This window comes from Taudactylus pleione, unplaced genomic scaffold (genome assembly GCF_031769625.1).
Source record: "Taudactylus pleione unplaced genomic scaffold, aTauple2 ptg000053l, whole genome shotgun sequence".
In the NCBI taxonomy this organism is placed as follows: Eukaryota; Metazoa; Chordata; class Amphibia; order Anura; family Myobatrachidae; genus Taudactylus; species Taudactylus pleione.
The window spans coordinates 20,460,679-20,475,072 of NW_028284455.1; the positions used below are offsets into that span (position 1 = coordinate 20,460,679).

The 14,394-nt window shown below is 36.5% G+C and overlaps 1 protein-coding gene across 4 annotated transcripts in view; it reads left to right on the forward strand.

Moving 5' to 3' along the window:
- RARB (retinoic acid receptor beta) overlaps positions 1 to 14,394 on the forward strand; it is a 941,440-nt gene that overhangs the window by 699,767 nt on the left and 227,279 nt on the right. Inside the window, exon 1 of one of the 4 annotated variants that reach the window (XM_088462738.1) lies at positions 2,471 to 3,150. The exons of the other annotated variants lie outside the window; for them this stretch is intronic. Within the exon in view, the coding sequence (XP_088318864.1) occupies positions 2,988 to 3,150 (163 nt within the window). The 5' untranslated portion in view covers positions 2,471 to 2,987. Of the gene's footprint in view, positions 1 to 2,470; positions 3,151 to 14,394 lie in introns of those variants that run through there. 4 annotated transcript variants of the gene reach the window in all.

Here is a 14,394-nt window from a genome sequence, read left to right on the forward strand (position 1 = left end):
TTCTGTGATTATAAGTTACATCCAAAATGTTTGTACAAAAGGCCTACAAATTACGCTCCAACTATTAGCCCTAATTTGGAGTGTTGTTTTGTTACTGGTGCTGTCAGTGATGTCACAGATGTCAACAAAGTCTCACTGATAAAAATCTAAACATTCCCATTAAAATTCCACTTTCTGGCCAACAGTGTCTAAACCACACCATTGTCTCTTTTGAGGTTCATTGTGATTAAAGCTATTATATTACAGCATTATTGCAATTTGATGCCAGCATATATGTTAGTTTATAATAAGCTCAGTAAAACATTACACAGACCTTACAGATATAATATAACTACATAAGTAACATAAAGGTTACTATATTGTTGCATCTGTTGCATTTCATTATGTTTTAAATTATTATTTTAAAAGTTAAAAGTGTTGACCATTTAAACAATCTATATATAGACATTAACTTTTTTTGGGGGGGGGAATGTAAATTTAGAAATGCACTTCCCTGCTGGAATGCAATTGGACACTGCAAAATATTTTCCATTACCATTATAGCATGAGACCCCCAACTCCGAACTGAAATCTCATTCTACACTCTTCCAGAAAACTAGGTGCACACTTACTAATGTTCTTGTAGAATTATAGGAGCACGGTGCCACTAAAGGGAGTTTTGTGCTGTGCTTCAGCCAATTTGCACTTCCGCTCCACTTCTGTTTGCACGTTTCTCAGAGGCAGTGTTAGTATAATTGCAGACATTATAGACTTGGTAATAAGACTCCTGTGGGACATCTCTGTCACTGATCAGTGTTCTTGACAGAAAACAGAAATCATTGCTTATCATGGTGGCTAAATGATTATTCCCATATGCTGATCATACTGTATGTATTTTCTTTTACTTAAACACATTGAAATTTGTTTTGTGTTTTTTTTTCTGCTTTTTGTTTTGTATTATGTTTTGTATTCACTTTCTGTTTGTTATTTTCTTATGATTCTTTTTATTTTCTTATGGTTTAAGGTTGTTTACCTTACTTAATCTACAGTAGTGGGGGCACTGTAGGTGCATTTAGCCAACCTCACGCATGCCGTGTAATTATCTTTCTATATAGTACTTATAGACAATGACTTGTGGTTAAGTCCAGATGCAGATCACTAAAATCTGCTCTGTTGGCTTCATACGCACAGTAAATTACGGCCTTCTAAGTCTAGAGAGACGGATTGGGGCGCACAAACATAGTGTAGCATGCCCCCTGCTGGTGTGTTGTAGTTAGACTAGCCTATAGCTCAGATACACCTCTTTGAAGTTGCATTTGTTGCACTTCCCAAAGGCCCAAGTGTAGTGCTACTTAACACTAGGCAATTTGATGGTGGAATAAAATAATGTAATGTTTGATTTTTTTTTTTTTTGCTAAAGCCGAAGTCGCTAATTAAAGAGTGGAAGGTGACAATATTAGCTGTTTTCTACATACTGTAGAGTGCTAAATAAATGTTATCACTGTAATGTAAATAAATATATACAGTAATAATGACACACTGTGCCTATAAGCATAGAAAGAGTAATCCTGAGCCTGAGGGATGTTTATAGATGAGTAGATGGGTCTAGCACCAGTCACTTACTAAGCTAAGGATTGGTAAATGGGTCTCTGAAGTGGGAAGCACTACATCCTTCTTATGTTGAAGCAGCGAAAGGAAAAAACAGCTTTCACCGAAGCCTCAACAGTGGCCTCTTGTGCTGAGGAGGCTGCAGGGGGAGGGGGGTGATTAGGGATACAGGAACACAAGACTCAGCCGATAGGCGTACTGTTATGTGATATGAACACCAAACCTGCTGCTGCTAGCGTGCCCTTTATGTCCGTCATCTTATTGTTCTAATAAAGAAAAAGCACCGAGCACTGATTACATTTGGCATATGTGACTTTTCACCCCAGGCTGCCCCTTTATCAGGACATGGCTGGGGATTAATGGTTATCTGCAAACATTGTAACACGCTGGATGCTACGGTGTTAAAAAAATAACTGTAGTTCATTAAGGGTGTAAATGTCTGTGATCATTAAATAAAAATAAATCATTTCATAATCTGATGTGCCTGAAAATGTCTCTTTGAAAATCACAAACGGTAATCTTGGGCGGAAGAAAAAAATGTAAAAACCAGAAGCGATGTTTAGTTTTCCGAAGGGGGGAAAAAAAAAAAATTGTAATACATTTTGATCCAAGCATGCAATTAAAACAAAAGTCAAAAAAATCTTAACGGGTCCAAATTGAGACATGGAGGCTGCGTGCACTGTTATCTTCCCTGTAGCACATAGTGTACGTACAGGCATTAGCAGCCGAGCGCAGCCTGCATCCCTGCTCAGCTCTGCCTGTGTCTGCTGCCTGTGCAGGGTTTCTGCTAGTCTTTAAGCTGTGTGAGAATCCTGGGAGTTGGTGATGTCAGACTGGTTTGGGTCATTTGAAGGTTAGCAGCCTAGGAAGGGTTCATGGAGAGTTCACTGGCATATATTAGGCAATGCAATCTTTCATTTTGTGTGACACAAGTAGTAGGAAGTGAGCTGTTCAAAAGCAGAAGGATCTATTCGCATCAGAAGGGGGGACCTGAGTGCTAGATGAAATAAATGTTGTTATTTTTGCAGACTTTCAGCTCAGTCGCCTCTGAAGAGCTGGTTGCAGCTTATTAACTGCTACAGGAGGCTGCGAGCAGCATCAGGAATTTAGAGACATTTTGCCTGCAGCTGACAGATTGGATTTCTCCGTCCCCCCTCTCCGGCTTTGCTGGAATGGTTGTGAAGCTTGGAAAATAGTAAATGATCATTTGGATCAATTACAGGCTTTTAGCTGTGTTGTCTGTCATAATTCATGATTCTGGTCTGGGAAATAGACCAACAGCCTACGTGCCAAAAAAAAGGGGCAGAGTTTGATGGAAGTTGGGTGTACTTTTAGATGCCATTTTACTCTGCACCTAAAGGAAAAGCACTTTTACAGGCATTCTGTATAGGGGGGGAATCATGTTTGACTGTATGGATGTTCTAGCAGTCAGCTCTGGGCAAATGCTGGATTTCTACACTGCAAGCCCGTCTTCTTGCATGCTCCAGGAAAAAGCTCTTAAAGCGTGTTTCAGCGGATTGGCACAGACAGAATGGCAGCACCACCACCGGCACAGTGCTCAATGTAGGTCCACTTACCAGCCCGTCTGGCTTTATTTTGTTCTCGTCACTGCTTCTGACTGCATGCCATAAATAACTGAACTCTAAGATGACATCCATTAAAATGCACTCACTCCCTTCATCTTTAGTGTCACTGGCAAGTAAAATGAATAATTTACAGTAAATTATTGCATAGCTTTATTAGGAATAATTTACTTTATGATCTATTTGGTGTGTGTACTTTTATGACTGTCTAATAAAAGCGTGAATGTACATATGTGTTTGTACATATACATATAGTGATAGTTATTTTGTAATATATCTTATTTTAATATTATGTCATTCGAAGAAAAGCCATTAGATCACTTTAGATGTTCGTTATGTTTACATGATAAGACTGTTTCACTCCTAACATTATGATCTGGTTAGATGGGTGTAACAGAACTTGAAACGTGTAACCAGTAAAAAAGGAGAGTTTCACATTTTTCATCTGATTTAACAACAGAACAATAGTTTTTTTCTTTACTATTTGTGTTTGTTTTTTTTAGCATGTGTGGCATGATTCACAAGTAATGTCATGTTATTTCCTTTTCTGTTGCCATTACTAGGGCTGTCTACAAAGCCATAATTCTTACGTTTGACCTTAGCACCTTTAAATTTGCTTTGCTGTGACTTAAAAGTTTGCGCTCTGCTAAATAAGCAGTGCTCCTGGTCACTTGTCTAGCCATCAATTACAGGCTGTGGTTTGCACACTTACAGTAGGAGGACGAGCTTGTGGTCTGTAAAGTCCTGTTATCTGATGCTGACCTGGTGCCTAGAACACATATATTGTAAACAGCAGTGGTGCTTAGCACTCCGGCTTCAAGTTTGAGAAATGACCATAGGCACCAGAATGTGCAAGCCATTCACTGCTCCAAGGAGCCTGCAGGATGCTGCTTCCCTGTGACACTGATTTAGATGAATTGCTTAGCTATTTATCACAGTGGTTTTAACACAGTGTTCGACACCTCGGCTGTGGATTGTTCCCTCAATTAGGTTGTTACTATTTTTTTTTTTTTGCTTTATGAGCACTCAAAGCTCAGTACCACTAAATGTAATTTCCCTTCTTCCATCTAAATGTCTGCCATAAAACAAAATTGTACTTCCAAGCGTCCACCATACTATATTTCCAATCTTGCAATGAACTATGACAACATGGTTCCAGTATGCCAGTGATGCTTTATGCTGTTCCTGGAATATAAAAAAATAAAATAAAACACATCACACAGATAATATTTTTCACTCACAGTACGTGCTGTAGATTACTGTCTACCAGAAGTGCCAGAAGATGAGGACCTATATGGTCTATGTATCGTCCCAGAAATATCAGCTGCCTTGTTTTATCAAGTGTAAAGTATACAACATCAAACGTGTTCCGTACACTATAAATAGTATGGCATAAATGCTATCACAATGGTCCGTTAGAACCTGCATATGTTGTCTATTTGTATATACTTTTTTAATCTGAGAGGAAGTGGCCTTTGTGGTTCTAATCAGAGTAAACCTGAACCGTGTTTATATAAACAGTGAAAGTGTTAAGCATATTACTAGTTTACATGATATCAGGAAGCTAGTGATAGACAGTATAGTTTACTTTCAGTTTTTGTAACATTGCTAATGCAGCCATTGGAAAGCCTGGAAGCCCTATGCACAATATTAAATATGTTATCAAACTACTTTTTTTCCCTAATGTATGATTGCAATTCAATGTGTTCACTGCCTCCTCCTCCACACCACTCCTTCTGTGTTTTATAAATCTGGCCTCCACATAAATTATTTTCTAGTGTTTCATGAAAGAATATATAAACAGATTTTTCTTCAGCTAAATTTTGGCTTGTGCAGTTTGTTTTGGATGGAATCCAAGTATAAAATTCATAGCAAAGAGTAGAAAAGAGTAAAAAAAAACACATTAAACAAAAACATTAATTAAATTACGTTTTTTCCTTATTAAGTATTCTTTTATTTTTATTCGGTAATAGACTGTTTATGTAATCATTCTGCATATATTTTCATCAGTTGGAAGAATATGGCCAACAAAGAATATATATCAGTTAATGCCACAAAAATGTGCTTTTACAAAAAAAAAGTCTAAATATTTAGTGAATTTTGTGATCGTTGTATGTGGACTGAATTGTACCTTCAAGATTAGATGACTGTGTGCTGAAAACTATTTTCTCTGTTGTAATGCAAAATTTCATCTTTTAACTCAAATATAAAACAAGGATAAAAAAGTCATGAGAAAAGTGAAAATGCATACAATATTATTTTCTATTGATGTATTATCTTGAGTATGAAGTAGCTTAACATTTTATTATTTACACTTAAATATGCTTGAATATTATAGTTATAAAATATACAAAGACAGAATATTAATAATTCAATAAATGTATATATTTGTTCCTGGCACAGGGTTAAAAACTTCCAGGTGCCTTTTTTTTTTTTTTTTAAATCACTTAAATATTAGGAAAATTGTAGTATGACCAATAACTTTAACTTGTTCTATTGTCTGCATGTTATTTCTATTTATTTATACAGTAGTGTCAATGTTTGAGACTAAATGTGTGTTACAATCAATGTTTTACTGTAAAGAAGCATTAAAGAGAAGAACGTCTGAATCTTATCGGTGATTTCCTTAGAGTTCTGTCCTGATTTTCCCGGGGAGTAGTGTCCAATCGTCAGTGTGATGTGGATAGAGCAAAGGAATCTACGACTTTTGCGTTCCTGCGATAAATTATTGAAGTATTTCTTGTCTGGCACACAGCCTTTGCAAGTAATGGTGAATACAAAATGCACAGCTTTTTGTAGCAGCACAGAGGAATTTAAAGTAAACTTTTAGTATTGATACTGGGCTTTTAAGAGGTATTTTACACTCAGATCTGTTATCTGTTATATTCTTTTACTGTTCTGCAAAGCAGAGATTTATATGTGTAGTTATTTTTTGCAGCATCTAAATAATGGTTGAAAGTTTTGTACACAGTAACGTTAGGGATGTGGCAGCCATCCATCACGCTATTATTTGGAAACGAAAGACATTTTTTATGGAGACATTTTGCCTTTTTTTGTTCCTATTGGGTGGGTCGATGGTTTAAAGAACATGTTATGTAGTGGAATTTATATGCAGGAGGTTTACATGGATTACACCTATGTTTGATGTATTGTGGATCTATATTTTTATTACTGTTACAAACAGGGTGATTTCTTTCCTCTTGGAGATGATATATCTATATAAACCCTATCACAAATATTTTTGCCCTGCCCACTGCATTGATTTTCACAACTGCTTGGGCTGATGGGGGGAAAATCCTTCTGGAATTTTTATGAACGGTAACTGTGGGTATAGATTTTCAAACTGGCAAACATCTTTTAAGTGTTTAATTTTTTTTTTCTTTGGGGGGGGGGGTTGTAATGTTATAGGAAGTGCATTGGATATTAGTAGTCAATGGTGGCTGTTGTAAATATTAGATATTTTGCATCACTACATAACTGCTCAGTAAATATGCATTTTTGCAGATTTGTCATGTAGATAACCGTTGCTAGGCAATGTTAATATATTTGAAGTTAGAGCATTTGTATATGTTTGTTTACAGAGTTTTAATGAATTAGGATTGTCCGTAGCAAAATAAATAAAATAAAAACAATTTAGCATAATGTGTTCATTTTGGAAAGTAATGAGAAGGATTGCGGACTCACAGACAGTGATGCTGACTAGTCAGGAAAATTAGAAGACATAACAATAGCTAATCACAGAAGACAGGCTAAAGGGTCATTAGTACAGTGTTACATCTACCCCTGATTTTGTTCGAACTTCTATACCCTAAAGTCCAGCCTTTAAGGCATAGCTACTTAACCATAGGTATCATTCCAGACTCCACTCTCCTATTGAAAAAACATCATCTTAATACTGAATTAAATTTATAGATTCAGCACCTTACAAAGTGTGCTACATAGAGAATGTGTGTAGTATTCTTTTCACTAGACTACGGAGATCAGACATTATGAACATTCATTTTTGCAAAAACAAAATAATGAAAAAAAATTCTGGTTGGTTCACACCCAATTATTTGTTGAACGCCCATAGTGCTTCATAATCTGCAAATGCAGTGTGTGTGGGGTTGTAAAGGAAAGATAGGGAAGAGCACTGCCTGGAGGCACATTCGGACCTCCCCTTTCATCAGTTTTAACTTTTCTTATTCTTCTCACAGTATACAGTTTGTGTAACCTACATTTAGCTGTTATATAAGGCAGTAAATTAAGGCAACATGGGAGCTTTCTTTGCCTCAAGTGTCTATTTACAGATTTTACGTACTTTAGCTTACATCTACCTAATAATACTTTGCTTTTTATATTCTGCCTAGCCAGAGTAAGTATTAGCTCATTTAAAGCAAAGGATAAGCAGAAAATAACTCAACTTCAGGGTGCTGGTCCGGGCATCTGAGACCCCTCCAAATCTGCCCCCCATTTTGGTCATTTTATCATAATGTAGGTAATAAAATCCTCTTTGAGGTGTTCATGGAAACCTAATCATGTATATACAGTTATTCACATAAAATGTCTGGTGTATCCATCTTGCCATGGCGGGTTTAAAACCAGGTGTCTCCACAGGGCTATATGATTTTTTACATTACTGTGCTATTTTTATTTTATTTTTTTTTTTTTTTTTGGAAATTTATTTTAAAAGTCAGGATTGAAAGTTGCATGGTATACTGGAAACATAACGTGTAGAAGTATTCATTTACAATTGAGTGAACAATTTTATTGTGTATTTCGTTTGTGTGCTGTTAAAGAACACTGCATACCGTAGGCTTGATGCTCCTGACTTTATACACATTTTTATGTTACGTACAGTAGTTGAAAGATTTTACTTTACCTATTGTTCTACCACAGGAGATATCACACTTTTCTGTAGTACAAATTGGATAGGATGCACCATCTAGGGGGCTTTTCATATTTCTTAACGCCAAAGTTGCCAGTGTTTTGGATTTGTTAGTAAATGGTTAATAAGCCTTTGTAAAGTACCCAGAACTGTGAAATTATCAACACATTTGCTTTTTCTTATAAATTCCAATATAATGTGACCTCCAGGATATATATGTGGCTCATTTGCTAAATGTGCTTGTGCTGCATTATCTACTGTCCCATTTAACATATTAGTTCTCCTTCTCAAAGATCTTTGGGTTCCGTGTCGAAGCAGTGCTTGCAATCTGTTGTCAAATTAAACCATTAAAACTGCAAGCCAAATCACCTTTACTTTTTCATCAAAGTCGCAGTTGTGAAAAGCTGCTTTTCTGTAGGCCATTTCAGGCTTCAAAAGACTAGTCTGGACTGCTATAAAGCTCGGGGCTATAATTAACTGAAATGGAAATGAATGCGAGTGAAAATTTAGTTCCTGATGTTTTAATCTAGAGTTGTATTTCCATGTGTTACAGAAGAAAATTCTTAAAGGCAAACTTAATTAGTTTATTAGGATTGTCAGAACATGTTTACTTTAATAGAAATGAGCTTGATATGTTTTCTGTTGAAAATTTTTCATTACTGTATGGAATAAACAAATTCCCATATTTGATATTTCCCTGGAATGTGTCTTTTTTTTGTGGCCCCTTATTTTCTTAATGCGTTTCCATGGGCCCTTTTTCATGATTACACATTGTATTTTCCATCTTCCACAGCAGATATAGGCCAGAAGCTGTATTTTATACAGTCCTAGCTCTGCACTGTACTTTTATTTGTTTTGTCTGGTGTTACAGTAAGTGTTGTCTACAACACTGTAACTATATTTGTAATTATGCAAAGTACTGTACAGTACATAACACCTATCTAGTACATTATATATATATATATATATATATATATATATATATTATTTTAGTTTAGTTTTTTGGTTTTGTTTGTCTTTTTTTCCTGAAGTTAACACTTTATTTTATTGTACAAACGTGATTGTTCATGGAAGGTACACAATTTGAATGCCGGAACAAATGGTTTAAGGAAATAATTAAAAATGGTCAACTGGAAATTGCCATGTGTGTTTCCTAATTTATGTGATGTTTGCAGTGCTTTTAAACTATATTCTCATTTTGCATTTAGCTGGATTTTACACTGATCTATGAAAAAAACATAAAATGGAAGTTTCACTAAAATATATATTTTTTTTTTGCGTGCATGGACCTCATGAATAATACTAGAATATATAGGGAGAAGGAGTATCCCAGAGATGTTATTTATCAAGAGACATACTACAGATCCCATTTTAAATCACTAGATTATAGGCTTTGCTGGGAAGGAAAAGTATGTGTACAGTGCTGTGTAATATCATATATGATACATTATATTCAATAAAGTTGGGACAGCCACATGATTTCTACAGGGGTTTTTCCAAATACTTGATTGTGGAACAATGTCAAATTGTTTTATGTAAATAGTAAATATTGCTATGTTAAAAATATAGTAAGATATTTCATAGGGTAAAAGTTAGTTGCCTCCACCACACAGTGTGTGTGTATGTTTGTGTGTTCCAGGTAGTTTATATATTGCATTTACCCATATGGTCATTATAGATGACTGGTCTGCAGGTAAGATACTGTACTATTGTTTTATGGTTACCGTGTGTGAGTCAGGCCTTTGAGCAAATATTGGTGACATAAAATAGCACCCAAAACCAATTAATTTACACATGAAGGTAAATGTACTAAAGCTATATGATCTTTTCCAAACCCCAAGGAAAACTTACAAATTTCCAATCACAGTCAATTATTAAATATCTCCTTTGTTAAAGCTAATTTTATTTTATTATACCATGCATGCGGTACACCTTTCAAACCGTACCACAGGTGTCCTAGGGCGAGCTCAGGGAGGACAGAAACCTCCCATGGAGCATAAGGGTTAAACCATTGAATGGTTAACTTGTGATGACCAGATGTTATCGCAAGTCATTTGCGATGATGGCTCTGCTGCCACTATTGGTGGCTGTCCCTAGTCTAGAACCAATGTCAGACAAACTAAAACTACTCACCTGCTATCCCCTGTCTGATAGCTACAGATGTGTACTGGGTACCTCCTGATGACATAGGGGAGACACTCCGGGTATGTGTGGTCTATACTGCTGCTGCCTGAAACTCCCACTCTGCACACAGCAGGGCGCATAATAGGAAAGGGGGCCCCTCAGTTGCAGCCAGGGCTTCTGTAAATGGAGGACTTAAGTATGCTAACCTGCAGCTTCAAGTGCTCCCGTTCAGCTAATCGTACCTACCAATAGTCAGACTTGCAATGCAAGGCCTCTCCTTATCGGCCCAAACTCTGCTCCACCCCAAGAAAACACTTCAGTGTTCTGTTCCACACGATTTCAATTAAACATGCTCTTTTTCAGGTCCACCATTCTGGACTATTCTATTGAAATTGGTTCATTTGCGAGATTTGAACAAATACAAATGGTTATAGATGTGACCATTTCCCATACTTGTTTAAATGCTTCTACAAGTTTATAAACATTGGTGGTGTATACAGTATAGGGTACATGTCTTACAATAATTTCTGGATCTGAGAAAAAGTAAATAGGCTTGTAAAGTACTATGTTCTATACACTGTTAATGGCGGAGTCAGTATGTAAAGCCGGCTGTCGGGATGCCTCCTGTCAAAATACAGACAGCGGCATCCTGATGGTTGGTATCCCAACAGGGGCCGGGTAGGTATACTTACCTTAACCCCTTCTCTCCCTAACACTGCCTTCTTGTAGCTTAACCTTAGCACTCCCCCCTTAGTACTTAACCCCCCCCCCCAGTGGTGCCTAACCCCCCCCCAAAAAAAACAACCTAATGCTAACCTCGCTATGCCATCTAAACCTATCCCTCCCCCTCGCGGCTAAAACTAAGGGCGCCCCGGACTTACCTTGTTCGGGTTGGCATCCTTCTGTGTTCCGGCATTGGGATTAAGATAGGCGTTGGTATTTCAATGCATATATTAAGTCCCGTGTCGGACTTGCAGTGCCGGGATTGAGACCGGCGGCATTGTAAATTACTGTGCTATATAATATTTTATTTTGTTTAAATAGGTGAAAAGACCTGGATATAGTTTCAGACTTTCTTAATATAGATAGATATAGAAAGAGTCTTTCTAAATATATATATAGAAAGATGAAACTATTATTATTATTATTATTATTATCCTTTATTTATATGGCGCCTCAAGGGTTCCGCAGCGCCTCACAAAGTACATTAACAAATGAGCAAACTCGTAAAACAGCGACTTACAGTACAAGACAATGCAGAATAAGAACATGGTTTATAAACATTGCTGCAGCGATCATAACACTCAAAAAAGCAGCAGGGAGTCAGCTACCAAGTGTTATGTGCCCTTGTGGAGAGTTTTCAGTAGATGTTCGTATGAGTGAATGAAGGAAAAGCCCATAAGGGAAGAGGGCCCTGCTTGTGAGAGCTTACATTCTAAATAAATATATATATATATATATGTATATATATATATATATTTATTTTTTTATTTTATTTAATTTTTTTTTATAAATGTTTTGCAGTATGTAGTACTTGTAGAGTATGTGTATAGAAATATTATAAAAATTTGGTATATCAATATAATAAATGAAAAATTGTGTGTGTCAGTTTCTTTGTCCTTTATGTATGGCTGGAGTTTTGTACCTAGCGCCACCAAATTTGGCATGGTGGTGTAGTTTGAACAGGATTACTTTTTTGCCTATGTTTGAACTTCGGCAGGGCCACACACTGTCACACAATCCCATAATACAGGGACACTCTTAAATTATACAGGTTCTGAGGCTGAGGGTCTGGATTCATACACACGCTGTCACACTCTCATCTCTCCCAAAGTGCTGATTATATATCTCTTTTCCAACAGCCACATACATGAAATACGGCGTTAGTCAGCCCTCTGTGTTTGTATGATCAACTTTGACATTAAACAATGTGCATTATTAGCATTTCACTCACTGTTTCATTTTACAGCAGCTCCCCGGGGGGTCTTAGCAGAGTGCCCTGCAGGCTCATGAGCAGCTCAGCACTCGATACATTCAGACTGTGGCAGACAGCATAATCAATCCACAATCTTTGATCCTGGCAAGTTTAGCATACTGAGATTACAAACAGCAAGGGAGATTGATCGCTGCCACACAGTTCCACTGTGGATGGGCCACCTTCTGTCCGGAAACAGGACCCTAGTCCGGCATTGCCCCCCTGATGGCAGCCCTGCTAGATATGGTCTTCAATGTTGGTTTGCAGAGTGATTTCAGGGGGTGATTTAGCTGCAGACGCAGTGACCAGGATCATGCAGATTGCCGATTATGGGGAGTCTGCGCATGCGCCTGACCCGTACTGCCCATGTGCAGTATGGGTCTGCAATCCCGCACACAGTCCGGCAGCAGACTGTCAGTGATTGACAGTCTGCTGTCATTTCTGGGTGGGGGGGGAGGCGGCAACAGCCTCTGTTTTCCAAAAAGAGATTTTGTAGAAAAAGAAAAAAAGACAGGCGCTTTAAGAGTTAAATCACACACCCTGGTTCAACAAAGCTGAATGGGATAGTCAGTCCCAATATAAAAAAGGAAACCTATATATATATATATATATATACATATATATATATATATAAAGGCAGAAAGGCAGCTTGTGAATCCGCTTGTGATTCACAAGCTGCCTTTTATATGTGTTATGGGGGGAGTGGAGAGGCCAGGATCTCAGTTAGCTGACTGAGATTTTCTGCCCTCTTATACTCCATTTGCGCAGGTTGGCTTGTGTGACCCCATGGTCACTCTGCCAGCCGAAGGGATCGCAAATGATCCGATGCTGTGCCCTTAGACGCAACTCTGATCAGTAATGCATGCAGGAGGCATGACTCCATGATGCATGCAGGAGGCATGAGTATGTGTATAGATATATTATGAATATTTTGCTGCATATAGTGCTAGTAGAGTATGTGTATAGATATATTATGAATATTTAGTTGTATGTAGTACTAGTACAGTATGTGCATAGATATATTATGAATATTTTGCTGCATATAGTACTAGTACAGTATGTGTATAGATATATTATAAATATTTTGTATGTAGTACTAGTACAGTATGTGCATAGATATATTATGAATATTTTGCTGTATATAGTACTAGTACAGTATGTGTATAGATTTATTATAAATATTTTGTATGTAGTACTAGTACAGTATGTGCATAGATATATTATGAATATTTTGCTGTATATAGTACTAGTACAGTATGTGTATAGATATATTATAAATATTTTGTATATAGTACTAGTACAGTATGTATATAGATATATTATAAATATTTTGTATGTAGTACTAGTACAGTATGTGTATAGATATATTATAAATATTTTGCTGCATTTAGTACAGTAGAGTATGTGTATAGATATATTATAAATATTTTGTATGTAGTACTAGTACAGTATGTGTATAGATATATTATAAATATTTTGCTGCATTTAGTACAGTAGAGTATGTGTATAGATATATTATAAATATTTTGTATGTAGTACTAGTACAGTATGTGTATAGATATATTATAAATATTTTGCTGCATTTAGTACAGTAGAGTATGTGTATAGATATATTATGAATATTTTGTTGTATGTAGTACTAGTACAGTATGTGTATAGATATATTATAAATATGTTTCTGTATGTACTTGTAGAGATTGTGTATAGATAGATTATAAATATTTTTCTATATGTAGTACTTGTAGAGTATGTCTATAGCTATATTATAAATATTTTGTTGTATGTAGTACTTTGTAGAGTATTTGTATGGATATATTATGAATATTTTGCTGTGTGTAGTACTTGTAGAGTATGTTTATAGATATATTATAAATATATTGCGGTATATAGTACTTGGAGATTATGTGTATAAATAGATTATGAATATTTTTCTATATGTAGTACTTGAAGATTATGTGTATAGATATATTATGAAACTAGCTGAAGTACCCGGCGTTGCCCAGGTTTAAATCTTCAAATTATTAAGTTATTCATGAGTTGGATGTAACTGTTAACATTTTAAAAAAAGTTAGCAGCTCTTCCAACACACCCTTAAGGAAAGTTCTGCCCAGCGCACTCCGCAATGAGGTCCGATCAGGACCCCAACCACTCCATTAGGCATCCCAGACCAATTGCCACCCCTCTGGGAAGCTTTCATCCTAATCCATCCTGTAGAGGGCTCAGAACAGACTCCCCGGATCAAAGTTCTGCCCAGCGTA